Raw genomic sequence first — 27,843 nt, forward strand, 5'->3', positions numbered from 1 at the left:
TATACTGTGGCATCGCTTTGATCGATGTGCGCAGTCTTTTAAACTTGCCACGTCTATGGTTAAAACGGAACGGAACAGCTGTTATAACCTTAACAGCTCCTTTATGTCATGTCTATGTGTCTGGCACATTTAACATGATTGTAAGAGCAAACTCTACGATTTTAGAAATCAGAGTCATACAATGAAACGTGGCCTTTCGTCAGTGACTTTATAATTATTCCCAATATATCTCCATCTATTACGATCAGTGCATCATTGGAAAAATGTATTTATCCTACGTTATCGTCAGTGTATTATTCTGCGTATCTTTGGATCTCGTTCGTGGGGTTAGTAACCTAATTCTGGTGTTCCTACAAAATTTTGACAGTTAAGTAAACGTTAATGAAAATTTCGACGTATTTTAGAGCGAGCTCGATTATGACGGCTGGTTGCAATTGCGGTTATGGCACGCGTTCAATGACGATCCGGTGCCTGTGTTCACGGAACGAGGAAACATCACCGTGTCCAGCGTCCGTAGTGGCGCGTCCGTTGTCGGACAGAACGGCCTGTTGCCGGTCCAGATAAGCGCGCTGAGAAATCTTGCCGAGCATGATGGCAAATACAGACTGAAGGCACTGGCACGTACCTCATCCGGTAGCGAGATCACGTTTCTCACCTCGGTGCCAGCGGTAATAACACTCGATAAATATATTTTTCGAAAGGAATGTTAGGCATCCTTAATAAGGATGCTCACACTCGGGAACATTCAAGCGCATCTTGAGTAAAGAATATTTTAAAGCATGGACAGAGTACTTACTATTTGGTAGACTATATTTTATTGAATTTGAATATATTGATTGTATAATGAACGTGTTTAATTTACAGTGCTATCTGCTTGGTTCCGATCTAGAAGATATGATAACGGTATGGTTGGACAGCGCAGCAGAGCCAGTAGCTGTAAGCATTTCATCCTTAGGCCCCTGTACATTAGACGATCCCTTCACAAATATGTGGACCACTAATGTTGTGGTCAGATATCCAGACGGCGGTCCTATTCCAGATACTGCTATGTATATTCAAAAGCTCGAACGAGAACGAGAAGCAAGGGAGAGAGGAGAAACCAAAGATAATCGTTCATTCCTTGCGAAATATGTAAGCATATTTCTATTAAATGTTTAATATTTCTATTAAATGTTTAATATTTCTATTAAATGTTTAATTTTGTAATATATAATGAGGATCTCGTTTATTTTTGTTCAAGTGGATGTATATTGTCCCTGCATTGATCTTTCTGCTGCTGTCATCTGCAACAAATCCAGAAGCTGCTGCAGGAGGAAGTGCACAAAGACAATGAGCTGTTAATAAAAATAATTTGTACCTGTGTGTGCATTATACCCCGGAGGATGATCTTACAAAATTTGTCCAAATTTATATAGTATATAATTTCATATATAAATATAGTAATAGTAATAAAAATTGATACATTAATAATAATCCTTTAATTGTAAGTATTATTACATATGTATAATATTACATTTTTCTGCTAAAATAAATATAATTATTAAATTATGTAATGATTATATTGCTTATGTTATTATTCTGAATACAATAAAATAATATTCTGATGTAATGTACTGCACAATATAATTGTGACATTTATAGATATAGCTATGTAGAAAATCAATATTTGATCACCATGCCAATGGTAAAGCACAACATTAGTGAAGTGTATTGTGATAATCTAATGTGTAGAAGAGATGGCAGAGTTTTCTTTAAATATCCAGAAACATATTAAGGCAGGTCTTGTTGTAAGTGGAAAATTCGATGGATCGCACGCGTGTCTTGCGGCTGCTACACCTGGTGGAAACATTTTGGTGCACAGTCCTCATAGGCAACCGCAGGTCGATTACTCCGATCACAAACAATCCAACAAAAGGTTATCATGGAGCGGAGAACTTGCAGAGCTCCAAATTGGTACCGAGGTTCGGTAATGTGTTAGAGAGTTAAAATTATTTTGAAAGAAAATTCTATATAATTTTATTTCATATTTTTTATCTAAAATAATTCATTATTTCCTCTATATTTAGGTCAAATCATTATGCACTGGTCGCCTCGGAGAAGATGAAAGAGATATTCTTTTGATCGGCACTGTTTCCCATGTGCTTGCTTATCATGTTGAAGACAATGCCGATGCCTTTTACAAAGAGGTATTCACTATAGCTTATAGTTGGCAGAATTCATAACTTATAGTCATATTAATTGTTTTAGATGTCGGACGGCGCGAATTGTATAATTGTTGCGAAAGTTGGATGGCTACCCAATCAGGTTGCAATAGTAGGTGGCAACTGCTCAGTCACAATTTTAGATGAACATGGTACAGAAATATTTTGGACAGTGATGGGAGGTATTGTCACTTCACTGGCAGTGTTTGATTTCGATGGCGATGGCGAAAATGAGGTAGATGTTATTTATTAATTATACATATATATATGTATATATATATATATATATATATATATATATATATATATAATATATTTTGTAGTCAATTTATAAATTTGCTTTTATAAATTGATTACTTTGCATTCTGTAGTTATTAACTGGTACAACGGACTTTGAAATTAGAGCACAGAAGGAAGACACCACGTTTTGGGAAACTAAAGAAACAGCAGCAATTGTTGCTATTACTGATCTTTCAAACAGACAGTTTGCTTATGCCGTTGACAATGGAACAATCGGTGTCTATGAAGCAGGACAGAGACTGTGGCGAGTGAAGGTGAAATTCTTACTTTTTATGGTTCATTTTACAGTATAATAATAATCTATAATTTACAATAAAGTTTGAGGGAAAATTTTATTTATAATTTTATGTATAATATTATATGATGCAAAAAATACATTTTGCACAAAATGAAATGTATATACACACACACATATATATTAAGATATGTGATCAAAATTGTAAATAGATTTCTGTCAAATTATATAGTTTGTCTAAGATGGACTTTCTAATTGCACGTTAAAATAATAATGTATAATCAGGTTTAAAAAATTTATTTCAGTCAAAACATAAAGTAATATCTGTAGCAACTTTTGATATAAACGGCGACGGTATACTAGAGCTGATCACTGGTTGGAATAACGGGAAAGTAGATGCAAGAACATACAATACTGGCGAAGTCATGTTTAAGATACAGCTGTCATCCAGTGTAGCGGGTATAGTGGATGCTGATTATCGAAGAACGGGCAAGCCTGATTTAGTGGTCATTTCTACTAATGGTGAAGGTTTGTAATTATAGTTTATTACTTTTACTATGATCAAACAAACTATTCTAGTCTTATATGCTGTATATTTTATGTAGTACGTGGGTATAGTACTGGGACTGCAATGCAAACTCCAGAACCTGGAGAGATAATACGTGAGTTATTAGCTAAAAAGCAGGCGCTCCAAATGGAATTGCGACAAAGGGCTGCGACTGGTTCTAATATGTATTATGGATCAAGATTAGCCATCAGTATGTTGACACAAAGGGGTGCAGCTCGCGTTGCGCTTGCTGCTGGACCCGGGTTTTTGGTAATACATTATTTCTCTTTATAAAATTATACATTTGAGTTTCCATTCATTGTAGTCTTTTTTTATTTCTCCGATTTAGATTGACCTTTCATTCACACAAATCTTGTAAATTACAAAATCGCGAAATTTCGTAAGTGTAAAATAATATTTAGGTACATTGCGCTGTAGTCTTTGCCGAAGGTGTTTTTAAGGGTGAGACGCTGGTAACGCATCCTAACCGACCACAAGGGGAATTGGAGATTGCTCTTTATCCTGCCAAGAATGATCCCGTAGACATTCACGTTAAAGTGTACGTTGGTCCTCCTGGTGCCGACTTATTGCAGGTATACTGTAATCACGCAACATATCTTATACAAGTTAGCTTTCTAATTTATTCTTAATATTCGATAGGTTTTCGAGATAACACGGCAGTTGCCAAAATTCTGTATGTACGAGGTCATCCCGAGACCGCAACATATTCCAGAAGAATTATTGAAGAATGGCGTTATAACAGATGTAAGTCATGTTTAAAATTTTGATTAAAAAATAATGTTTAAAAGTTGACACAATCTTAAAATAAACATGTGATCTATACATATAGGTTTCAGAGAGACCGCAGCGCATCGCCATTTGGTTAAATCAGAGTCTTATCCTAGGGGAGGAATTGGAGATCGCAGAAAGTGGCCAAAATGCCGGATGCATCGAGGTGTGGCTTCGTGGGATGCGGGACAACAAAATGCACTGCTTCAAGTCGAACGCTAATGGAAAAGTGACGATCCAGACGGATGATTCGACATTCGCCGGCGATATTATTCAATCTCTCGCCATGTATTTAGGCGTTAGAGAGCTAAACTCGGAAGCCACGTTTCCAGCGGAAGAAAGCAAAATGCTGGACGCATTGGAACGTGTCAAGGGTACGCAGGAAAAAAGAGAATAAAATATAAGATTCTTTTAAAAAAAACTTCTTTTCGAGTTAGAGCAATTAACGATTATTTTTTTAACAAAAATTATATTGTATAAACTACTCTGCTAATTAGGTTTAAAGGAAGTCGATGCGAGACTCCAGGCGGAAGCTGCGGGCGGCGCCAATCTTCTGAAGAGTATCGTGATTCGTTTAGAGGACGCTAGAATCCTCGAAAATATTGACGATATGCGAAGGAGATTGATGCAATTGAAGAACATCAACGGCGACTTGATTCGAGAACACGAGATTCGACTGAACAGTCATCGAGAGCTCGCGGCTAGTCTGAAGGAATTGAATATCGGTGTGCAACGTGCAGCCAGACTCAGAGGTACAGTTTTTATTACACAAGATTTCAAGTTCGTTATTATTCTTATCCTGTCGTTATCATATTTATTCCTCGCAGTCGGCAAAGCTGCCTCCAACGCGGTGTCACGTTGCAGAGCAGCGATACAAGACGAAAATCCAAAAGCTCTTGCGCTCGCGATAAGGCACGGGTAGCCTAAATACTAAGAAAAGCCACGAGATAATAATTACATAATAAAATCATCAATTTCGTAACTGCATAATGATTTTTTCCTATGTAATATATTCTAAAAATCGTGGCATTATTCTGTGTTTAACTTTGTTTTTGCATTATATACAAACAACTTTTTTTTATAAATATACTTTTATTAAAACAGTTAAAATACAATTTTTCTCATACAATGTCTTTTGTGTTTTAATAAAAAAAATACTGAAATTTTTTAATATCAAGTCTAATAATTATAATAAATTTCCACGAGCAGAAATGCTAAACCTTCTTCTCGATGGAGGGGGTGACTCTTTCTCTCGACGAAGAGTGTTTATGGTCCCATCTGTGGAAGCCCTCAGTCTGAAAGTTGTCGGCTGTTGTCCTGGCAGTTCGGTCAACAATTTTAGTATATTCATAAATACGGCCGTGACCTGTCGAACGGAAATAATCGCGAATTGTCATGACCGCACCATTATATAAAGACATTATCTTAAATATTTTTTTTACAGGCATCATTTACGGCGTCAGTATTATCATTCGTGTCACGTCTGAGGGTTTTTTTATTTCTCTATCGCAATACGTGTAAAATCAATTGCTTTATATCTTTCATTTCACAAATATATGTCATTTCTAAAATATTATTTTAATTTCCAGTAAAATCAAAGAATACGTGTCTCCGCTGCTGAATTCGTCTTATACGTATCATTTTGCAGATACTTTCAACATTTTCATATTAATAATAACATTTTTATATGTATATTAATTAATTATATTAATTATAGTAACATCAAATTATTATTGACATAGCAATATTAGAGTGAATTTATCATTGAAAATTCTGAAACAATATATTGGTATTTTTCTTACGAAAAAAGTCAAAGAGAGTTTGCGAGTGTTTTAATATTTAACTCTTAATGATTTTTTTCATCACTTAATTTCTAATTAATATTTTGAAAAATCAAAATCATTGAAATGATTTACATTGATATCTCTTAATTAAAATTTTAATTCGTTTTAATTACTTCGATTTTATATGATCTTATGTGACTCTATATGATTATTATGTTGAAATATGTCTTTCGTGATCGTTATTACAATACGTAGATAAACACACGATAATGCTGTTCATATCGCATGCCTTAAGAACAAGTGATATAGATTTGATTTATCTCGCTCATGGCGTTTACACGTGATCGCGAAATAAATAATTATTTAGAATAATAACCTTCGCTGTGATTAAGCGATAGATTAACTACACTTTATCACTTCGTTTTGTTCATTTTTAGCTTTTCGAATCTCTTCGGAGAGTAATAATTTTTAAAGATTAGTATTATTTTTAAATAATTGAATGATATATATGATACTATAATCAAAAGCTGATTATTACTCCAACTAAACAGAGGGACTTGAGAGAGGAAAGAAAGGTTCTTCTTTCTTTCTCTCTTTCTTATTTTATTTTTTTAATTTAAATCGAAATCGCGCGTTAAATCGAAATGATCGAGGACATCGCGGATTGTTACCTGGTCAACTGATTCCCTTACGGAAATCTCGTGGAAAGCGTGAGCCTCGATTTCTTTTGCCCTTTTCTGGCCTTCCGCAGCAGATACCACGCGCTCACCCGGCGAGCAAGAGAGATCGACCTTGTTTCCCACAAGCAGCACAACCGGTGGCACCTTTCTGCCTTTCCTCGCGTGCGATACCAAAAATCTGCAAGTATACGCGACATATACTTTATGTGTACTTTGGAATCAGTTTCGTAATAAACTGTACTATTATTTTATAATACACGGTATTAATTTTTTTCTTCCGTTTATTTGAATAAATGGTGTGGGTGGATTGCATACCTCAGACGAGAAGTTTCGTCGAAGCTGACGCGGTCCGTCACTGAATAAACGAGAACTATCGCGTCGGCCCATCGCAATTTTGGTTCAGCAGAAGTGGGCGGAGATCCCGGAGGATCTGCTATCTCCCACGAAGTTCCCAGATGATTATCGACCCGATAGATTCTATCTGTAGTGCAATCGTACTCGCCTATGAAGCGTTTCGTGGCGAACCGCACGGCTAAAGCTAAGTAATTAATGCACGAGATATCAGAAATATGTTTTATATATATATATATATATATATATATATATATATATATATTAGCTTTATGTTTGTGAATATTTTATTTACGAGAATTACGTAATTTGTATAAATATAAATTTCGCGAACTTTAATGAAATAATCGTTGCTTACATTACAGGCTTTTATTTACTCACTCGAAGAAGCAAAATATTTAACAATATGCGTTTTGTCTGTTTTATGTTTTGCTGAAATAATTTTTATCATTACTAACCCGACTTGCCGACACCCGGTTGACCCAGTAAGATCACTTTGACTGCCTTGTTGGCAAGGCCGAGTCCCCAGCTGATCGGTGGACTAATCCTCTTCTTGGTGGACGCTAACGGCGGACTATTGCTATCCATGTCTTAATCGCCACTGCTCCCTTCGCAGGGTGTCTCGTCGATTATGAACCCTCTCGCGTGTTCGATGATATTTAATGGATGCATTATTCATAGCGATCTGTCGCCGCGCGCTTCTCAAAGGGTGAGCACGTAATAAACAATATAACGACGACGTCACTAACTGCGTCATTAACTATTATTAGAATAATATGTCGCGTGTGATTTTATTGCAAACTTATAAAAACTATAATATAGTACTTAATGCCATAAAATAATAGGTTTTTTCAATTTCAGAAGTATGTGGAAAGCTATCGCAAAGCTTAATTAATTATGGATGAACTGTTGATTCATCCATCGTATTTGCCGCGTGCCATCACGCGACGACGAGCGGTTATTATTAATTTTATGAGAAAGAGAGAGAGAGAGAGAGAGAGAGAGAGAGAGAGAGAGAGAGACTTCGACATTTCTTTTATCACTTTATTACGCGTCTCGACGTTTCAAGCCACGTTTCTTCCGTAGATATACGGCGCGTCGCGACTCGGTCGCTGACTCATCGTCGCATCGTTGCATCAAGTTGCATTGCGGTTCGATGCACTTCCCACTCGGCTCGACTTGGGTATGTGACTGTCTATCGCGAATAATTGTTCCAACTGTTTAGTACTACAGATGCATTAATAGATATTCCTTGTCTCTTCGCTCTACCCTCTTTCCAAGAACGATCGAAAACACGTCGGTGATATAAAACACTATCTCGACCAGGTATCGCCGATGGTGTTGCATGCACACTTATCTCGACGCGCTGCTTTTGCCAAGGCTAGTATACACAGAACATGCGCGCTCTTTTTCTTTAGCCTTAAGTGAAAAACGATGTGTTAAGAGAGCTATATTTAGTTTGTGCACCTGGTTCATCGATGCCCTGTTAAAGAAATGAAAAAGGAAAAATTCCCGGAAGAGAGAGAGAGAGAGAGAGAGAGAGAGAGAGAGAGAGAGAGAGAGAGAGAGAGAGAGAGAGAGAGAGAGAGAGAGAAAACTATATAGTAAGGATTCCAATGCATTATTTAGTTATTTAAATTACTGCTAATCTGACAAGAGAATCTCTGCCAGAGATGTATGTTTTTTATCGCATATATTTTTATTGAATTACGAGATGTCCTAGAATAACTGCAATTTATCATTTTTATTTTTTAAAATTGTAAACGTTATAATCTTTGAATTGTTTTTATCTGTTTCTAATTGCTTTCTTCATAATCTCGATGCAGTACATATTTTTCTTTAAGTTACTTGACCGGATGATAACGTGCTATAATTAATGGAATGTGCGCGGTATTTCTTTTAAAGACAGTTTAACCCTTGCAATTTCAAGCCGCGTTAAGTTTCATCGATTATTGTATATAGGTGAGAATAGGGTCAGAGGTTATAGGTTTAAGAACGCCGTGTAAAAGTCAATTTTTCGTATTAATATATGTAATCTATTAATGTTTATAAATACGTGCACTCTTGTAATGCCATTCTATTTTTGTGTGATAAAACATTTATTTGCGTACTAAAAAAGATTTGCAACGAATAATGTCGACGAATTTAAAAGTAAAAAATTTAAAATTTAATAACGAATTTCTTTCGCCAAAAATAAAAATAGGTCTCTATATGTCAAATATAATATCCTCTGATATTAGATCATCGGCTGCACGTATGGAAATAAAACTTTATTACAATTGGTCGATATAAATGAAGAAATAGATATTTAAGGTACTATGATAAAATTGATCGATTGCATTAGCATGTTCAGATGACGAAGCGGAATTATTTTTTTCGTTCAAATTGTTTCTAGACACTTTCTTATACGCTTTATTCGAAAAATATAATTATAGTTCTTTAGATTATTAATGAAAGACTGAATAATTAAATAACTGTGTAGGAGAAATAACAGCTCAAAATAAGTCTGGGAACGACATTTATAGTTTAACATGATTATTTAAAGATTTTTTCTATAAAAAACTTATTTCTCAACATTTTACAACAACTCGTAGATAGATGCCACTGGATCATTAAGTCGTTATTTAATTTTTTTTATTGATTTTGATTTTTATTTCGCCAGACTTCCTTTATAAATTTATTAAACTCTCGCTAGTGATTTCGTCTCTTGACTTAATCGCGCGGGACACTCGAGTCATGAAAAATTTACCACTTTCGTTTTCTCGGCATTCCTTCGACAATTGTTGGTAATCTACACACGTTTTCCGGGATCTAGTTCGATTGATAATCTAAATATAGACAATTCGATCGCACAAGTCGACGACGCCGCCATTGCGGACGAGAAAAGCGTGCCGCCGCTCGTTGACCTCCTGCGAGTTTCACGGGGTTATCAACCAAGCACGACTTTTTTCTTTCTTTCTTTTCAGATATCTGTAAAAACCATTCCAAATCCATTTATCCAAAAATATAGCTTAACGAATTGCGTCGCGTCATTCACTCCAAAAAAAATACAGAGATATTTTAAAAAGTCGATCGCAACATGTTACATACAGATAAGATAATGCGCTGGAAAGAGGAAAAAAAAAAAAAAGATTTGAAAGGTCATTAATTTCATTTTCTCTTGTCTTTTTTCTCTTTTTTTTACATTTGTATTGGATATTCTGAAACGGACGTCGTTACCATGCACGAGATTGGTAAATGATACGAGCCCCTGATGCGTGAATCCGTACGATATGTCAGGAGTGTTTCGCTACGAGAAACCGCGTGTTGCAAAAAGATTCGATCGTATCGCATCCTCGATGACAAAAAATATCGCAACTGCCAAGAGTTACTCTTTCGGAAATGGCAGTTGGACGGAAAGGACGAGGAAGTATAATACGGTTGGGTGAAAAAGTGACTGGTCTTCAAACTACTGTGTGGTTAATTACGAGGTGATCGAGTACTTTGCGGGAGAAGCTGACAAAAAAGTCGAGAGCTGTTTATTAAATTTGACAGACAGTTGATACTGATCCATTGTTTGTAAGATAATAAGAGATAAAAATACACCGTTGCATATACATTATAGATATATATTATAATATATTACAAGTATAAATGCAAAGTTAATCTCTTCGGCAAATGGTTTCGACAGTTCTTCGACGCTGCGTGAATGATATTTTCGTCATGAGTAAAATGTTTGTTTTTTTTTGAGCTCTTTGAAATAGGTGGTAAAACCAATTTACAACCCTGCGGAACTATAATAACGGTGAGTAATGTGTCATATTTCTTGAGCACCAAGTTATATTTCGGTTATAATCCGGCGAACCCAAGTTGACGTCACCCTTTGCAAGATTAAAGACTTATTTGCGCTTTGCACAAAGAAAAGACAACGAAAATACAAAAGAAAATAGAAAAAGGAAACCTTTATTGCAGTTTTAATTCTACAAACTGACGGATAATTAAATAATCATGTTAAACGTAAAAATAAAGTTTGCAGTTTGTTATTAAATGACGCATTAGATGTAATTGTTATATGTTATAATTATTATAAATAATTATTGTAACTAATTTTTACAATTATTGTGATATATTTTAGTTACAATTCATAATTAATTAATATAGTTATAATTAATAAATAATTAGTAATTATTAAAACTAACTAATTAGTCTGATATTTGATTTTATGTTTTTAACTTTGTCTGATATTAGTTTTGATTTCTTGTTTGTTGATTATGTTTGTGACTAAATGTTATATTTTCTGACTGAATGTTTAGTTTATTTGCAATATTTTCTAATCAGCACTTTTACAATCAAGTCCGCGACAAAATATCAGATTCAGTGCAAAGTTCATTGGTAAATTTTCCAATGTGAACCGCTGACCGAGCCGCAAGTGTCTAAAAATGCGATACATTTTACACTATTTCTCGGAATATGTTCGTTTCTGACCTGACACGATTTTTGCCGTTATAAAAAGATTATTGGCAGCTGCACTACGAGAGAATCTACGCGAGTGCGAACAGGCCTCAGTTTCTATTAATAATCACGCAATCTGGGAGATTTACAGAAAAAAATATTTAACATTCTACCAAGAATTTAAACACAGCAATAATGATTGTGATCTCAATCAGATAATCATGTCGTGAACTTATTTTATTTCTCTTCCCTTCCCAGCCTTCGACTTCGAAGTCGATGTTAATGCGTGAGATAATAATGAAGTTATTAATTAAAAGTCTTTGCGTTACGTACCTTGCATTGCACAATAAGTCAGTGAAATACATCCAAAACACACACACATACAAAACAAGATGTTTAATATTAGATTAAAAAAATTATGTAATTCATATCAGTTTTTTTGAATTACATATAAGGCATTAAAAAATAAAAATGATTAAAAAGTAAAAAATTATCAAAAAATACATTTAGCCGTCAACAGAAATTAATTACATATAATTAATTTCTGTTGACGGCTAAATGTATTTTTTAATCATTTTTTAAAATAATTTTTTTAAGATTACAGCGTTTTCATGCATCGATACCTTTTATTTATTTATCATCGTATTTTGCGATGTTCTGGTAACAACCACAGCTATTACTGGCGCTAGTGATAAGAACAAAGAGTATAGAAAAAAAATTGTTGCTTCCTCTCGATTACATGAGGCAGGTCGAGCTACAACTGAACTTGGACCCTACGGCATAAACAAAAGAAACAAAACAATCTATTTCTTACACAAAACGGCGCCATTCTTAATTAATCAATGATAGAAAGAAATTTTCCGAGAATATGTTATCACTTGTCCTGTGGCGCTTTCGTTCGACGAGAAAAATTTGGTGCGCATGTACTAATTGTTAGTTTGTACCATTAAAATAAATAATATATATATAAATATATTTATATATTCATGTTTATCAGATATAATAAACATTAATCTCTTGCTAAGAAAATCGGATAATTTTGCAATATGAAGGTGACAATTTTATGGTTTCTCGTGAAAAAACTAAATTCTCCATCCAAACAAGAAGAGAAACACTCAGGAAAAATTGTAATATATTATTACATGATTATTAGATTAGAAAAGAATAAGGATTATGTAATAGATTATTATGTCAAGTAATTCTGTAAAACTCTTTGTTTCTCTTGTTTATTATGTCTGTGAAGAAATATTTTTCTTCTGATGAGAACTTTCGAATAATCATGACGTAAAGATTATCACCAGCTGTCTTTTTCCTTCCCAAAAAGTCTCTACTATTATTTTTATAAAACGTAATATCGGTTATCACTTGTTACTTGTGTAGTTATACGTATTGACAAGGAATTATGTCACTTGTTAGTACGATGCTCTCGATTTACGCAACGCATCTTTACAGCGTCACAACGCGCGAAAAATGATGCTATAAAGCGTGTGAACTGGTGAGTTTTGCCCCGCAATTTCCTGGATAAAACAGTACCGAGAATCACAATCTAGAGAACATTAAAATTCAATTAACGGTCGTTGCAAGGTCGATAAGTGGCCTCTCGGTTGTTTCGCACGCGCGAAACTTGACGAGGAAAAGATTGCCACACGCAATCTTATTCTCATCAAGAGAATTATTTTCTTTATTAACCCTTAACCCGAGCGCGCTAAAAGTCGCGTTATCTCTTCGGTTGGAAGCTTAGAAATAACTATTTTGTGAGAAATATATTGATTCTGGAGCTAAATATTTTCATTGCTCTTTCAGTCAGAATAAAATGAATTAAAAATAATTAGTAAAATAATTAATATAATTGTTTAATAATGATATAAAAATTTTAGATTGCCATATAAGTATTAGATGATTTATGATTTGCGTTAGAATATATTTCTGTCAAATATTGTGAAATTTTTAAGATAATTTTTATTTTGCAATTTAGAACTTGCAAAATTCTTTTTTTTTTTTTTTTTTTAGAACATAGTAATTTCGCAATATATAATAATCTATTTGTTAATTTTAGCAGAAAAACAAGGGCACAATTTGTATTTTAATTCCGTATCGATCAAGTTGGCGGAAGGAGATGCTCTGTCCTCGTAGATAAAGATCAGCGGTGCAGCGAGTAATTGGAAGATAGATGTAACCGATTGAATCATCTGTACGATAAGTGTCATTGCTTCAAATATAACCGCTCGTTTCTTACCGTTCGTTGCTTCTACCACTCGTAGAAGCATCTCGACTGGACTCGAATATAGTACGTTGGCTTTGCTGATCTAATCGGTCAACTATTTCATATACCTATACAAATCGAAATGCTGTTTTACAATATAATTCATAAGAGAGATGATACGAGAAAATAATATTGTCTATTATCTCTCTCTCTCTCTCTCTCTAGTATACCCGTCTAAATAATTAAGCATTATTTATAAGAACAAATTTTATGATTCTTTTTATTTAATTTTCAGATCAAGTTTTTTCTTATTGTTAGTAAAAAAAAAGCTTCAATCAAGTAAATTTATCTGAAGCAAAACTAAGTAAACAAAAAAAAAAAAAAAAAAAAAAAAAAAGAAAAAGACGCGACAAGTCTTTTACGTAAGACTAATGAGTTTGCTATTCTACTAGACATTTGCCCTCTAGAGATAGAGCAATAGTCTTTCATTGCTTTTATGGTGATAAAAACTCGATAGGCTCCCCTGCGAACGGATCGTCGCCGTCGATCGAGATGCTATGTCAAAGTGCAGTCAACATTCGTGCACGTGATAAATCGGATCTAGATTCGATACAGCTGCACGACCGAGTTTCACGCGGGAAAAATCGGCAGGAAAATAGCTGATAGAAGTGGATGATCGACGTGTACAGACGATACCAGCCCCGACAGGCGCTCGAACTTAACCCCGTTTATTAGCCATATCCCTGTTTATTTACAAACGACGATTAATATCGGCGCGAACGAAGTCTGAGTCTAGGCAACGGCGATTTTTCGCTGACGTCGCCAATCTTGGTCGCCTCCTTTCCCTCTCCCACGTGTCTGTGTCTGTCGCCTTTCCGTCGCCTTCGGCTTCAACAGAACGGTTCACCGTTAAATCACGTTAAGATTTAACGGCTGTCTTTACGCATCTAGACGCCTTTATGCGTGTCCGTCTTTTGATCCACAATTAGCTACAGAAGTAACGCGCGATGGAGCATTACGACGGTAGGTCGGTTTAGTGTTGCTGTGCTTTAACAGCCTCTACTTTCATGCTCGTACAAAAGAACCATGATTTTTTCGAACAGGAATCCTGTTCAAGGAAACATGATCGCATCATCGATTAGACGAAAACTGATTCTTTCCAGATGGGTGCTCTCATTTTTAAGCAGTAATTTCTAAGAGTGAGAAATGACCTCGAGTTAGGTATCAATAAGACAACTTACATATTAATCCAATTTTCTACTCTTTCCCATATGTATATGCCGTGTTATACATAAAGCTGTAAATATTTAATATCATTAAAGTTTTCATTGAGAATAAAAAGATTTTGCCACGATGCACTTATCGCGATGTTTCTCGTTGGCGCAGAAAACATCATCAGAATTGATGAGATGCCACCATTGTGCCCGATAAAGAGGAACTTTAGTACATACATAAATTGTTGCTACATTGTTGCTCGCGTAGCGATAGCTTGTTAATAATAGACGACCGATGCCCGTTCCATAATAAGCTTATTTTCCACTGCGATTACTTATCAAATTGTTTCTCTTTCGATCGCGGTGCCGGTCGGGTAACTCGGAATTTTCATCCCCTTTCGACACAATAATCGTCGCGAAACATGTTAATTAACGTTTAAAATTGCGTACAATTTCCCTCTAATTAATTAGTATTTTGCTTTTAATCTTCTAATTAATTGTTATTAACGTTTACGTATATAAATATATATAATATATATATATATATATTTACCTTTTGGAGTCATAAATATTATATTTCCGCATATTTTTGCAACTACAGCATCAACTAAGATTTTTATTATGCTTTAACACAAATAACGTACGAAACTACCTGTTGTGAAGGAGTCAAATATGAATGCAGTTTACAATATTAAATTTATTTTGTTTTTTATATTTGTTTATTAGTAAAGGAATATATCTGAGATTTAGGCACATTACATGAATTTTTTATTTTGCGCGTGCAAATAAAATAATCATTTCCCTCTTCGGTTATATCGTTATTTTCTCTGATTTTTAAAATTCACTTACTATTAATTCGCTTCTAAAAATATTATACGTATTGTATACACACATTACGGATATGAAATGCAGCTTGGCCTCGACAAATATGCGGTTACTGCCGTGGGACGATCCAAGTACAAAGAGAAAAGTCGCTGATCGTTGTGATAGATATTTATTTTTACACAACCGACTGGTATCAATTGCGATAATAACGGATATTTTGGTTTAATCTTTTCGAGGAGGTGTCGATGTAAATGTTTTTCGCACACAGCGCGATAAGGGATGTGACAGAGAAGGATCACGAATTTTACGAGTGATATGATAATTTAACGTTTCGGGATTCCTGTAATCACGAATTATGTTTGAGTTATGCATAAGAGAATCACACGGTTACTGATATATTACAAACTTTACGTGAAGTTCGCACTTCGCACCACTTATCGCGTTCGCTGCTTGTTTTTTAATAACATTCTTGTCAAATGTATGATATTAATGTTTACCAAACTGGAAAATAATATTGTAAATACATTATGTATGCTGTGAATCATAGATGCGAACGTATGTAAGCTCACGGAATCATATTATCAACAAATAGATGAAACCTTTGAAGAGATAAGTGATATATCAATTTGATGCAGTTATTTATTAACTATATACATTTATTGCATCTTAAAATTCTAATTCTTACATTGGAGAAATTAATCCTCAATTAAGAATATAATTATTCGATAAAGAAATTTTTCAATTTGCGCAAAGTATGAAATTAATAATTTTTCAATAAATGGATGAAACTTTCGAAGATGTATGATATTTTAATTTGTTGCAGTGTTATTTATTAATTATACATTTATTGCATCTTAAAATTCTAATTCTTACATTGGAGAAATTAATCCTCAATTAAGAATATAATTATTCGATAAAGAAATTTTTCAATTTGCGCAAAGTATGAAATTAATAATTTTTCAATAAATGGATGAAACTTTCGAAGATGTATGATATTTTAATTTGTTGCAGTGTTATTTATTAATTATACATTTATTGCATCTTAAAATTCTAATTCTTACATTGGAGAAATTACATAATCCTCGATTAAGAATGTAATTGTCCGACAGAGAAATTTTTCAATTTGCGCGATGCGTGAAATTAATAATTATTATTATTGTGCATTAATTTCCAAGAAATAATTCCACATGTTACTTCTCAAATTATCATCCGCGAATCGGTTCGTCCGCTAACTCCTTGCCCGCCTTCGCGTGGTCAAGATCTGACAGATCTAACGATCCACGTGTGCGACCACTTGAGCCTAGTTTTCCACAAGTTTTCTAAAGTGGACGCACCTCCTCTCCTTTGTACAGGCGGTTCACTTAGGCTCAATAGGCCGGTAAGTGGCCGCTATTACAACACCGGCGCGCACTTAGGAATCACACGTGTGTGTACTCGCACGAGTGCATCGCACGAGTAGTTGCAGCAGCACGTGGCGCGCGTGTGTCCTTGGCGGTTCCGCTTGATCGACATCCTTAGCTGTCACGCAAGAACGTGCGATCCGGAAAGAAATTCGAACTGCGATCGCGACTCAGCGTATCGGTACCTTGCGTGTAACGTAACAGGGATTGTTGTTTTATAAATACGTGACACAAACGTAAAACAATCCGATTGCGGTTCCACAGACGGTACAGATACTTGCACAATATAAATTATAAACTATATCTATAAATAGACTAGACGCCATCTTCTTTCTCCACCTACAAGTCATGTTTCAGCGATAATGATGGCGAATTCGATCATTAAGCACCTACGCGCATTGACTTGTTGTCAATCAAAATTAATCCATCAAGACCACCGATGATTGTTTCAGTCAACGTGTCTCCTTGACATTTTTGAGAGAAAAAAAAATGTGACATTATTCGAAAAATTTGTAGATAAAAAATGTAATATGCAAAGATAATTTTTTTCTCATATATTGTATCACATTTAGCGAATAATGACACACATTTTTATACAATGTATGTACATATAACTGATATTCTTACACAAAATTCCACAAAAATAGCGAAATAAAATTTATAGCAGCTGCATCTATAAATAGAAAAAAGATATCGAGCGGGGGATATTCATATTTTCTCGTTAAAAGATATCGAAATTGTTAAGACCGGTTGAAAGAAACGAGGGTAGGAGGTCGCGAAGAGCGACCTCTCTATCTGTAAAAAATGCGACCGATATATAAGTTGATTGTAAGACAAAATAGGCGCCCAGCGATTAATTAAAATTGTCGATGATGGACCTACACTTACAAATTAGTCTTTGGTAATCGAAGTCAGAGATGACTCGGCGTGATCCTTCCGTGTTTTTGCGCGCGAATAGATATCGGCTGATCATTCGCTAGTTTGCTCTTCGGTAAGTTTCATTCAGAGATAATAACATTTGTTTTCATTGATATCGAATAGTAATAATAAACACTTACTCCACTTTTGTTTAAATATCTTGTGTCGCACACGTGATCGATAGCAGCTAAACGACAACAATACCGAGTTCTCGCGAAACGCGATCTTTATTTTCATTCATATATGCACTGAAGCGCAATCTGATACATATCATTTTTCGGCAACAAACAAATATTAATAGAATGTAAATTTTGTAAGAGAAAAATATTTACATATTTTTTATCAGTTTTGATTTTACAACTGTAAATACATGTTTATCTTCATTATATTAATTATATAGAAGCAAAGAGCATCATTTTTTTATATGGATGCGTTCTGTGGAAAATAACTCTTAATGTAATGCAATTTTTTTCTTTTCTTCAATTTACCGCCGCATCGGACACAGTAGGTACAGAGCATTAGCGAGACACAATAGCATAATAATGCGGTATAATATAACCGTTTAGTACTCCATCTTGGCACGATGAGATCGAAACTTTACCACGGGGTGTCTGGAGAGACAGTATTTCTCATCTTAATAAAAAAAAAAAAAAAAAGATCGCTTTGTTTGCTCCTCGTCGGGATACGAAAAGACGGCGGATGAAGTATGGTGTGCGCGACAAATATATATATATATATATATATTGTAGAAATGGAGAACGAGTCTTGTTTCTCTTCGCAACCCAGACAGTCGGGCCCATCGCACGCCAGCCCCCCAACAAAAGAATACATTATACTTTTGGGGGATACGTTGTTAGAGGGAGGAGGGGGGGGGTCGCGACTGCTCCAAGTCGACTGTGACGATTCCCAAAAATGAGAGAGCGAATCGCCGACGTCTTTGACATCTCGCCTGTCCACTACTCGGCATCTAGTTTCTCGATGGCTTTCGGGGTGAGGGATGTGAGTTCCCCCTGTGTGGTGGCACGAAAAAGCAAATTGATGCCATCGGACGCGCGCGTCTGGACCCGCTAACGACCCCTCTCCTCCTTCTCCTCCCTGTGTCGCCGGCCCCACGATCGGTGAAAAGAATCTGTCTACCACCGAGCGTCTATTCCTCCACCTCCTTTTCCTCCCGCTCTTCCTTCTCCTACCTCTTCCACTACTTCTCCCTCCTTATCGTACCTCTCTCCCTCTGGTCCCTGAAATCTGGAACAAGAACCGCGTGGCGAGGCAGCCCGGTACCAGTGGCACCGACGAACTCGGTACCAACGGAAGTCTTCAGGACTTTGGGTCTCACAGCATCCACGCCACAAGATTTTCCAGTCAGTGCGAGAATATCGCTGAAAAAAAAGAAAAATAAAAAAACAAAGAAACGGAGAGAATACAAAACAAGAAGTCACTTCTTTTTCAAGAAGATCAAACTCGGAACAAAGACTTCCAAAACGTTAGACTGCACGTTGAGACTGAAGGCAAGCTCGAGGAGGCTTTTCCGGCCCGCACGACCGGATAGAACTAATAAATAATAACACTTGTACACACGAGACGATCTGGTCGACGAATGCTCCTGCGGTGGATCTCCTGAATTACTAGGAATCTTTTGGAATCTTTAAAGGGCTCGACGTGATTTTTTGAGTCAAAAGAGAAACGTTAAGATGACAGGCGGCGATCGCGCGACATGCAAAGCGGGACCGGTGTTTCTAAGCGTGTTGGTTCTCCTGGGCGTCCTGAATGTCGCCTACACTCAAGTCACCTTAAGAAAGTCGCATATCCGAATGCAGAAACTGTGCTCCAGAAGCCTGAGCGACGCCTTGTACCTGGTGTGCCGGGAACGCGGCTACAACGAGCCGTTTTCGTATAGCGGCGAGGACGAACCGAGGGTCGATTCCGGCCCGGGCCTCGTCGAGGAATGCTGTTACCACTCGTGCAGCTACGAACAACTCGAACGATACTGTAAACCCCTACCCGAGGAGAAGCGGATTGACCCGAGACACGACGTTATGTGAGTGGATGTTAGTGTGTCTTTTATGTTTTTTTCTTTTTTATTTAATTAAGTTAATTCCATCTCTAATTCTTCTTAGAAAAAAAAATCACATCTTTCAGGTTCACGGTTCTTCTTCGTTAATTGTATAAACTTTTATCCCTGCTCTTTTTTTTATTATTAAAAATATTCCATATTAAATTTTGTACTGTATTTTACATATTTTATCGTATCATCATATTTCTTTCATTTAACATTTTATCGTATTTATTTTTTTTAATTTTTCCAATTATAAGTTTTTGTAAGGAGATACGAGCGTGGGTTTACACATAGCTTCGAAATTTTGCGGAATTTTTTTATATCTTGGATCCTTTAAATAAATTAATAAATATAAAAGAATTTGTGTGATTGTATATACCTTGATTCGTGAATAAACATTTTCAAAAATGCATTTAAACGTTTGAAACGTGCGAGTAGAAAAATATATTGATACTTGATTAATAGTTGATGTTTCAGTAAGTAATCGACAAATTCTGTCACTTAATTAATTCTTTGTATAATCGTAAAATGCATATCGTTTATACTACATGTTTTGATGATGTCGATAAGTAGGTTTATTTTCATTTACAACAGAGAGACAACTAAATACGCACGATCGCGTATAAATAACTGATTATACGTAACGTAGCTTATGCAATTATTTATATCAATGTTGAATCATTTGTCTCGCGCGCTGTCAGCTGACTAGTAGGTGATTTGTATCGAGTGTTAGTATTTAGAGCGATGGATGAGAGATCGGTGTACTCTTTTCGAAAGAGCGAGTTATCGATATCGAGGAGAGAAAAAGAGCGAAACCGCGTATTATCATGGCCCCGGTGATAATCTTTGCACCTCCTAAAGTTCATGGTTCTATGTAAACTGCCTTTTTTCAGAGAGATGAAAGGTTAGTCCGAAGTACTAGGACAACTCAAATATTATGCGTACATGTCATGTTTTTTCTTTTCTCTCATCAGCTCCTCTTTCTTTTCTTCTTTTTCCATTAATTTCTAGCAAAGCGCCGTCAGTTTATCGAAATATTCCACTTGTTTTTCCCCCCAAAATCTTAATCAAATCTCTTTACACAAACGTTTACAAAATTATTTGTCCATATGAATCTGCGCTTCATATCAAACGACATGTTTATTGCCGTATTTTTAACTTATTTATCACGTCAGTCTCGGCTTGTTCATTAAACTCGATTGTAAGGTCGATGATCTAACATGGATTTCTGGAAGATTTAGAGATTGTTGTACATGAAAGTTTAATAAATATAATCGATGAGAGTTGATAGTTAACTAAATAGTCTCTAAGGGGGTTCGATAGGAAGTTGAATTATTACAGAATAATATTGCGCTAAATTTTTACATATTCTACGCAAGTTATTTATTTATTTATTTTTTTACTTATAGTTTTTTCTCTTTATTTTTTTCAGAGAAGGGAGATATATAGTTAATAATATGCCTTACACGAGAGATCTATCATCGGAGCAGATGGAATACGTCAGCGGTGCGATAAAACGTAAGGTCGATGATTTAAAAAGGGCACGGCACAGGGGAAAAGGTGGTCGCGATATTGATGGTGAATGCAAGGGAAAATCTGATGCGAAAAAGCGACACCGCGGTAGGCACTGCAGATGCCGGCGTCGGCGTCTGGAGTGTCGCCGAGCTGGCAAGGTGCCTTTCACAAAACGTCATGACGTCATTGCTTGCTTATTAACACTTAATGTTTTCGTTAAGTAATTCGATTGTTGGGATTAATGGCATTTTTATTATATTTTATAATTTTGTAAATCTGCTTCGTAATGCATGCAATAGGGATGTTTATGCAATAATCATCTGTCACACATCTGCTAAATTCGAGAAACTAGAATTCCGAAATGTTTATTTAACCCAGCTGATTTTTTTTATCTAATATATCAGTACCTTTCTTGTAAGCTTGCCAAAAAAAAAAGCTCTTGTGATTTCGCTTCAGACTGAATTATCTTTATCTACTCTAAATTCTTGTTGTTTATGCAAATATCTGAAGCGTAGTCTCAAAGGTTGTAAACGCACTTGATACGACATATCCTTGTTTACGGCGTTCAATCATTGCTGTCTCTGCTTCTCTTTTGTACTGCGTTTCAATCATAAAAATAACTTACGCTTTGCATCTAAAAATAATTACAGATAAATGATATCGTGTGTATTTTCTTTTTTTCTTAATGTTGCATGTTGGGCATTTGTCATCGACGTTAAGATTACAGCGCAACTATAGATACATATAGCTATTGATTATTTTTTGCATGGGCCGTCTCTTGTATCGATTAAATAATTTTTAATGATTTGAACATTAAGGAAAGAACGATCGTAAAAATAACGTGTGTGCATTTCTCATTGTTGCAGGTCTCACACGGCGACGTTAAACTTTTAGATAATAAATTTGTGACATCGTCGCCGACAGATGAGCCTACGTCGTTTTCTTCTATATCGTAATGTAACGTTGCAGTGCTAAAAAAAACCATTCAATCAATTGTCGGTCGTTCACACGAGGAATTCTAGGAGATGCGATTTCTACGAGAAGCGGTACTCTTAGAGCCAATCCACTTTTTTCTTCATGCCATTCTTCGACCTGTCACCCTGTATTCGTCGCATCGCTGAAACAATTGACGAAGTTCGTATACGGATGATCGTTAAAGAAAAAAAAAACGAAGAATTCAAGAGAGAAATTTTGAAGTAACTGAATTCCACAAAGAACAATAGGAAATCGAGATTGCTAAAAAAAAAAGGAAATGATTTTTTCCTTTCTAAAGAATTTGTGTGGAAAAAAACTTATTTGCAGCAAGTATAAAATGTTTTATCACGCATTTAATAGATTAAAACAGCGATTAGATGTGCCATCTGCCAATCGCGATTTTGGACTTAAAGAAATTTGCGATAGAAGAAAAAGACTCGATATTGATAGAAAAGGATGTGGCTTTTCCAATGACGCTTTCTTTTAATGTCAGAAACAATGTCATTAAAGAAATAGTGAAAATTTGATAACGACTCGAGATGAAGTCGCGGACTATATTGAACATAATAATTGTGATGGACTTGAGTTAGAATATAATTCGGGACAAATTCGGGTCGTGATCTCGCGAGAGAAAAAAAAAGACTTTAAATAAGTGATTTCAACGTAAGCGTTTCTTAAGCGCTCCAAAAAACAGCTCGGATATTCGCCAGTGATCTTACAATTAGTTTTATTGTATACGACTGATGATCTCATTAGTATTAAAATTTTTGTTGTAGATTTAAGGTTTATATAAGTTAGATTTCTTGAAACGCACATCCCTGATGAACGCGTACTTTATTAACGAGTCCATTAGCGAATGGATGAGATTTAAATGTGGAATTGTAGTTTTTAATAAAGACGTAGATACAGAATTCACACTAGTTATAAATAGGAATTTTATCACGCTTACCATAGCGTGAGTCTTACTCGCCATCCGAAGATTTCAATTGATATCTGCATTAATAATAGCGATTAATAAACATTTATACGAGCTAACCGATTTATTATCTATTTTGTGGAATACCTGATTTCAAAGTAAGGACAATTAATTTAACAATTGACAAATATAAAATAATAAGACAATAACTAAAGCAAGGCGGCCTTCTATGGTTAAATACAAAAAAAAAAAAAAAAAAAAACCAAAAGGCTAATGAAAACCCAAGTTTAGTTATTGGTGAGCAAACAAATTTTATTTTTAATTTATTTTATTTTAATTTTAACACCCTACTAATCTAAGCATCAAAATAAAGTTGTAAACATTTTGGTCAATCTTTTGACTCGCTTCAACGCATTATATACTTTAATTTTAACACCCTACTAATCTAAGTATCAAAATAAAGATGTAAACGTTTCGGTCAATCTTTTGACTCGCTTCGACGCATTATATACATTACAATATTGTTAAAATTATTCAATTGTAAAATATTCCGATTCAGTCGCTTCTTTTATTTTATTGTGAGTCGGAATGTATGAAATGTCGAAGCATTATATACGTTATTGTCAGAGAAATTTGCATTGAATACAGTTGCATTATTAATTACATAAATTACAATAAACGCTCATTTCGCAAACAAATTTAAAAAAAGTATAAAAATAATTAAATCCGATGGTATTGTCTCAATTAGATTTAAAAGCAAACAACCATGAAGATAAAGTTTACAAAACAAGATAAACGCTCCTCACTAAAAGCCATAAAAGTATAAAATAATAAATTTGATATTGCATTTATAAAATTTTTATTTATATACTTTTTAAGGAAGCACTAATTTCGAAGGTTCAATTTTTAATCTTAAGACATTGAACTTGCCAAACAAGGTATGTGGATCAGTTCTGTGAGACACTTGTTGACGTTTTGGCAGCATTTCGATGCTGTTTGTAAGAAAACTTTTGAAGCCTCTTCTTTCGAAGTTCTCGGTGACCTTTGGTAGATAGTATTATACAGTTCGTCCAGTTCTTCATTATTAAGATCAATATCATCGTTAAAGTCCTGTCAAACGTTACGCCACTTGACTTTTTATTGTTTTTGTATTTTAACATTACTTTGTTAATTTTATTTAGCATATACTATCTTTGTTTCTCAAATTGATTAATTATTTATTAATACATTTTTTATTAGTATTGATTACGTTAGTTATATACATTACGACATTGTTAAACTTATTCAATTGTAAAATATTTCGATTCAGTCGCTTCTTTTATTTTATTGTGAGTCGAAATGTATGAAATGTCGAAGCACTATATACGTTATTGTCAGAGAAATTTGCATTGAATACAGTTGCATTGTTAATTACATAAATAAGGTGATACACGTTATGAAACATTTTTTATTGTCCGTCATTATTACTTCATTTTGCGTTATTGATTTTATTATTGCCGTTATGCTGCGCTTTTCAAGGGATTATACAGCAGAGATGAGTCACGTCGTGAAGCGATGACATTTTACACGTTGGAATATTTTCTCAGCAGTATGAGGGATCGTAATATTGATCTTAATGGATCGACTAGATTCCGTTTCCCAAAGAGCGAAATGGATTCTAGAAGTGATTGACTTACCGGGACCCGGAAGGGTGTACCACTATTTCTCCTGCCAAACGAATAAGGTACCGGAGAATAATATCCTGATCGACCGAAAGTAGGTCTTAATAGGCTTGGGCCGGGATCGTAATATCCTGTCCCGGACATGACGTGCGCCCGTCGTGTTTTGGCAGCGCCATTTATAACCTCCGCGACAATCGGAAGGGCGATATCGTCGACTAGTGTGGATGACAGCTGTCTTTTATGCGGAATGCCGTGAGACGCCGAGTCATTTATCTCGGGGTAATAGGCTGGAAGAAAATGCGATTGTCAATCGTATCAATCATCAATCTCAAATAGATGAATGTTCTAAGCTTCGTCGAAGGAAAAGAAAATCTTTTCGACGAGATTCCCATCGCTGCAAGATTATTTTTAACACCACGATCTTTTCTCAAAAATATTTATTTTATTAAGCAATTTAAATTCGAATTCTTGATAATTTTTAATAATTTTATAATTGGCTGCTTTTATTGTCTATTTGGATCATGAAAAGATACTTTAAACTTGCAGGTAATTTAAAACTTGAACAAATGGGAAAACAATCTACATTTCATGTTTATTTTCATGAATATTTCTCTTTTCGTATACTCCTTATTAACAAAAATGTATAAAATTTATGTTTATAAATATTTTTTTTATGCGTGTGGTCGCTTACCAGGCTGCTCTTGTCTCTTCGATCCGTATTTCTCGTCGTACTTTTGGAGATCGAATTGCTCCAAGCCTCTCTTGGTTCTAGCACCGAGCCTACACTTCTTCATGTACACATCCATTACGATCGTTTTGCAGTGCATGCTGGCCGACGAGATCCCACACGTAATTATGAGAATTAGCGCGATCCCATGCGCTTCGGTACGATGCATCTTTAAATTGCAGTTTGATCCAATTGACTTTGATCATTCGGTGTTGCGTTATACGAAATCCGAATATTATGATTCGTCGCGCTTTTAATATTGTCCTTATCCGAATGTACGTGACGGAGATACGTTTGTGTAATCATGTCAATGTACTTTTATTTATATTACTATGCACGTATGTCATTATACATAAAAATGTGTTAATTAATTATAATTATTGAGTCGATGATTAGAAATGCACTCACGCTTTCGCGTGAGAATATATCCATATAGGTATATGATGGAAATCATAGATAGCGAGACGAAAAGTTTCGAAATATATAAATCTCTTTCTCAGCAATTTATATATTTTTTTGAAAGACAGATTTTGCGAAAAAAGTGCCTCTAAGGATTAAGTAAAATTCGTAAAAGGCACATAATAGATTATTTGTTAATTACAATGGACTTAAATGTGGCTTTCCGTACTATATAGTATTATTATATAGTGCAGCAATTTCATGCGGGTAATAAACGGCCTTACCTCATTGCTACGTAGGTGTCAATTGATACGAGGATGGAATGTTCTACACGACGTTGAAATTGCATATTCTTGCGCGCGTTACAGAAAAGTATCTGCGAGATTTGCATTTTAATGACACATGCGTGCGAAGACGCGCAATCATTTTCAACTATTTTAAACAATTGATGATAAAAGGATGATAAAAGCAAGAATGCTATTTGCTGTAATTGTTTACTCTATAATTTTGTTATCTTTGTAATCTATATGCTAAAGTAAATATCGATTGTGCGAAATTTTAAATTAATAAGTTATAAATTAAAGTTATGAATTAGAAAGATTATTTCATACTTATAATATATATCCGTCTTAAATATTTTATATTTAGATTAAATGACCTATTTAGATTTATATGTTATAAATATGATCAATTAATTAATGTTATTTAAATTAAAATAACATATGATTCATAATATAGTTAATATTTTATATAAAAGACATTTGCGCGTGCGTGAGAAAGTTTATATAACATAATAGTAATATACGTGCCAGGAAAAATTAACAAGATAATATCACGTACAGTTAATCAGATTTTTATTTAACATTATTGTTAATATCACACGTATAGCTCATTTTTTAAATTAATATATTTCTGCAGTAAAATTTATTAAAGCGTTTTTATCCCTCTATTCTCTCTATAATATATAATATAGAGAATTTTTTATATATAAAAAAATAATTTTAAACACATTAAAATGTTTTTTAATTTTATATACATATATGTAATTACAATGGATATGTACATAATTTTATGTACATATATAAAATTTAATGAGAAAATTTTTTAATAAAATTATTTTTATTAAATATTTCTCTTATTAAATTATATATGTATATAATTTTTGTCAATATATATAATATATATTATATTAAAATATATAATATTTATATATTTTATTAAAATAACTGTATTAAAAAATATGTAAGCGTGGATAAAGCGTCAATGAAAAACGCAAGCATGGCCTCTCTCAGGCCATTCGCTCCTCTACTAATGTAGGTCTGCATATCCCGACTGTGACAAAGTAGAAAACGTCAACAAATAGCAAGCAAATACTTCTTTATCCGCACATTTGTTGGAAACGATTACAATCTACAATTGCATCAGAGAGGTTACGCCATCGTTTCTCGTACAAGGCTATTTCCTTGAATACGCTAACGCTAACTAAATCCATTTCAGAGTGAGCGGAACTATACGATTAAATTCATTTTTCTGTCACACGATAAAACGATGGTTGGTTCATGTCCATGTTAGATCCATAATTGTGGATTTCAACAGTATACGGAAATATTATGAGTTTATTAATATATTAATATATTTCATTATATATTGTTATGTATTGTATTGCGCTAATTCTTTTTTTATTTTAATACATGTTACGGATAACAATAGGCAATA

At 34.6% G+C, this 27,843-nt stretch overlaps 5 protein-coding genes across 8 annotated transcripts; 3 read left to right on the forward strand and 2 right to left on the reverse strand.

Annotated features, from left to right (window-relative positions):
* Window positions 1–60: 60 nt before the first annotated feature.
* Window positions 61–1,548, forward strand: Emc10 (ER membrane protein complex subunit 10). The gene is made up of 4 exons (XM_072889483.1): window positions 61–326; window positions 405–668; window positions 865–1,131; window positions 1,241–1,548. The coding sequence occupies exons 1-4, from the start codon at window positions 264–266 to the stop codon at window positions 1,331–1,333; spliced, it is 687 nt and encodes a 228-aa protein (XP_072745584.1). The 5' UTR covers window positions 61–263; the 3' UTR covers window positions 1,334–1,548.
* Window positions 1,549–1,593: 45 nt separating this feature from the next.
* Window positions 1,594–5,030, forward strand: LOC140664404 (BBSome complex member BBS2). 2 transcript variants are annotated; one of them, XM_072889479.1, is made up of 11 exons: window positions 1,594–1,961; window positions 2,067–2,186; window positions 2,248–2,436; window positions 2,573–2,755; window positions 3,042–3,264; window positions 3,342–3,553; window positions 3,706–3,876; window positions 3,944–4,048; window positions 4,134–4,446; window positions 4,570–4,824; window positions 4,900–5,030. In XM_072889479.1, the coding sequence occupies exons 1-11, from the start codon at window positions 1,737–1,739 to the stop codon at window positions 4,992–4,994; spliced, it is 2,091 nt and encodes a 696-aa protein (XP_072745580.1). In that variant the 5' UTR covers window positions 1,594–1,736; the 3' UTR covers window positions 4,995–5,030. The 2 variants fall into 2 exon arrangements, with proteins under 2 accessions (XP_072745580.1, XP_072745581.1); XM_072889480.1 differs by having other exon boundaries at window positions 1,783–1,966.
* Window positions 5,031–5,258: 228 nt separating this feature from the next.
* LOC140664405 (ras-related and estrogen-regulated growth inhibitor) lies at window positions 5,259–7,478 on the reverse strand. Its single transcript, XM_072889481.1, has 4 exons — window positions 7,346–7,478; window positions 6,852–7,074; window positions 6,528–6,714; window positions 5,259–5,438 (listed from the first exon to the last, which is right to left on the reverse strand). Exons 1-4 carry the CDS (start codon window positions 7,473–7,475, stop codon window positions 5,259–5,261), a joined length of 720 nt encoding a protein of 239 aa, XP_072745582.1. The 5' UTR covers window positions 7,476–7,478.
* Window positions 7,479–18,698: 11,220 nt separating this feature from the next.
* On the forward strand, window positions 18,699–23,837 carry LOC140664859 (insulin-like growth factor 2.L). 2 transcript variants are annotated; one of them, XM_072890430.1, is made up of 3 exons: window positions 18,699–19,916; window positions 21,367–21,607; window positions 22,316–23,837. In XM_072890430.1, exons 1-3 carry the CDS (start codon window positions 19,570–19,572, stop codon window positions 22,403–22,405), a joined length of 678 nt encoding a protein of 225 aa, XP_072746531.1. In that variant the 5' UTR covers window positions 18,699–19,569; the 3' UTR covers window positions 22,406–23,837. The 2 variants fall into 2 exon arrangements, with proteins under 2 accessions (XP_072746531.1, XP_072746532.1); XM_072890431.1 differs by having other exon boundaries at window positions 18,710–19,916; window positions 21,367–21,452; window positions 22,316–23,642.
* A 289-nt stretch (window positions 23,838–24,126) lies between these two features.
* On the reverse strand, window positions 24,127–26,511 carry LOC140664860 (uncharacterized). 2 transcript variants are annotated; one of them, XM_072890433.1, is made up of 4 exons: window positions 26,412–26,511; window positions 25,693–25,897; window positions 25,017–25,288; window positions 24,127–24,450 (listed from the first exon to the last, which is right to left on the reverse strand). In XM_072890433.1, the coding sequence occupies exons 2-4, from the start codon at window positions 25,895–25,897 to the stop codon at window positions 24,253–24,255; spliced, it is 675 nt and encodes a 224-aa protein (XP_072746534.1). In that variant the 5' UTR covers window positions 26,412–26,511; the 3' UTR covers window positions 24,127–24,252. The 2 variants fall into 2 exon arrangements, with proteins under 2 accessions (XP_072746534.1, XP_072746533.1); XM_072890432.1 differs by lacking the exon at window positions 26,412–26,511 and having other exon boundaries at window positions 25,693–25,944.
* Between the last annotated feature and the right edge of the window lie 1,332 nt (window positions 26,512–27,843).

Source organism: Anoplolepis gracilipes, chromosome 4 (genome assembly GCF_047496725.1).
Source record: "Anoplolepis gracilipes chromosome 4, ASM4749672v1, whole genome shotgun sequence".
In the NCBI taxonomy this organism is placed as follows: Eukaryota; Metazoa; Arthropoda; class Insecta; order Hymenoptera; family Formicidae; genus Anoplolepis; species Anoplolepis gracilipes.

Coding starts and splice junctions, on each gene's coding strand:
- Emc10 (XM_072889483.1), top strand. CDS start 264: ATGTATTTATCCTACGTTATCGTCAGTGTATTATTCTGCGTATCTTTG. Junction 669..864: donor TTCTCACCTCGGTGCCAGCG/GTAATAACACTC, acceptor TTTAATTTACAG/TGCTATCTGCTTGGTTCCGA. Junction 1,132..1,240: donor GTTCATTCCTTGCGAAATAT/GTAAGCATATTT, acceptor TTTTTGTTCAAG/TGGATGTATATTGTCCCTGC.
- LOC140664404 (XM_072889479.1), top strand. CDS start 1,737: ATGGCAGAGTTTTCTTTAAATATCCAGAAACATATTAAGGCAGGTCTT. Junction 1,962..2,066: donor AGCTCCAAATTGGTACCGAG/GTTCGGTAATGT, acceptor CTCTATATTTAG/GTCAAATCATTATGCACTGG. Junction 3,877..3,943: donor CTGGTGCCGACTTATTGCAG/GTATACTGTAAT, acceptor AATATTCGATAG/GTTTTCGAGATAACACGGCA.
- LOC140664405 (XM_072889481.1), bottom strand. CDS start 7,475: ATGGATAGCAATAGTCCGCCGTTAGCGTCCACCAAGAAGAGGATTAGT. Junction 7,075..7,345: donor ACCGGGTGTCGGCAAGTCGG/GTTAGTAATGAT, acceptor TTAATTACTTAG/CTTTAGCCGTGCGGTTCGCC. Junction 5,439..6,527: donor TAAGGGAATCAGTTGACCAG/GTAACAATCCGC, acceptor TCCGTTCGACAG/GTCACGGCCGTATTTATGAA.
- LOC140664859 (XM_072890430.1), top strand. CDS start 19,570: ATGACAGGCGGCGATCGCGCGACATGCAAAGCGGGACCGGTGTTTCTA. Junction 19,917..21,366: donor GACCCGAGACACGACGTTAT/GTGAGTGGATGT, acceptor TATTTTTTTCAG/AGAAGGGAGATATATAGTTA. Junction 21,608..22,315: donor AGTGTCGCCGAGCTGGCAAG/GTGCCTTTCACA, acceptor TCATTGTTGCAG/GTCTCACACGGCGACGTTAA.
- LOC140664860 (XM_072890433.1), bottom strand. CDS start 25,897: ATGCATCGTACCGAAGCGCATGGGATCGCGCTAATTCTCATAATTACG. Junction 25,289..25,692: donor GAAGAGACAAGAGCAGCCTG/GTAAGCGACCAC, acceptor ATTTTCTTCCAG/CCTATTACCCCGAGATAAAT. Junction 24,451..25,016: donor GTACACCCTTCCGGGTCCCG/GTAAGTCAATCA, acceptor AACGTTTGACAG/GACTTTAACGATGATATTGA.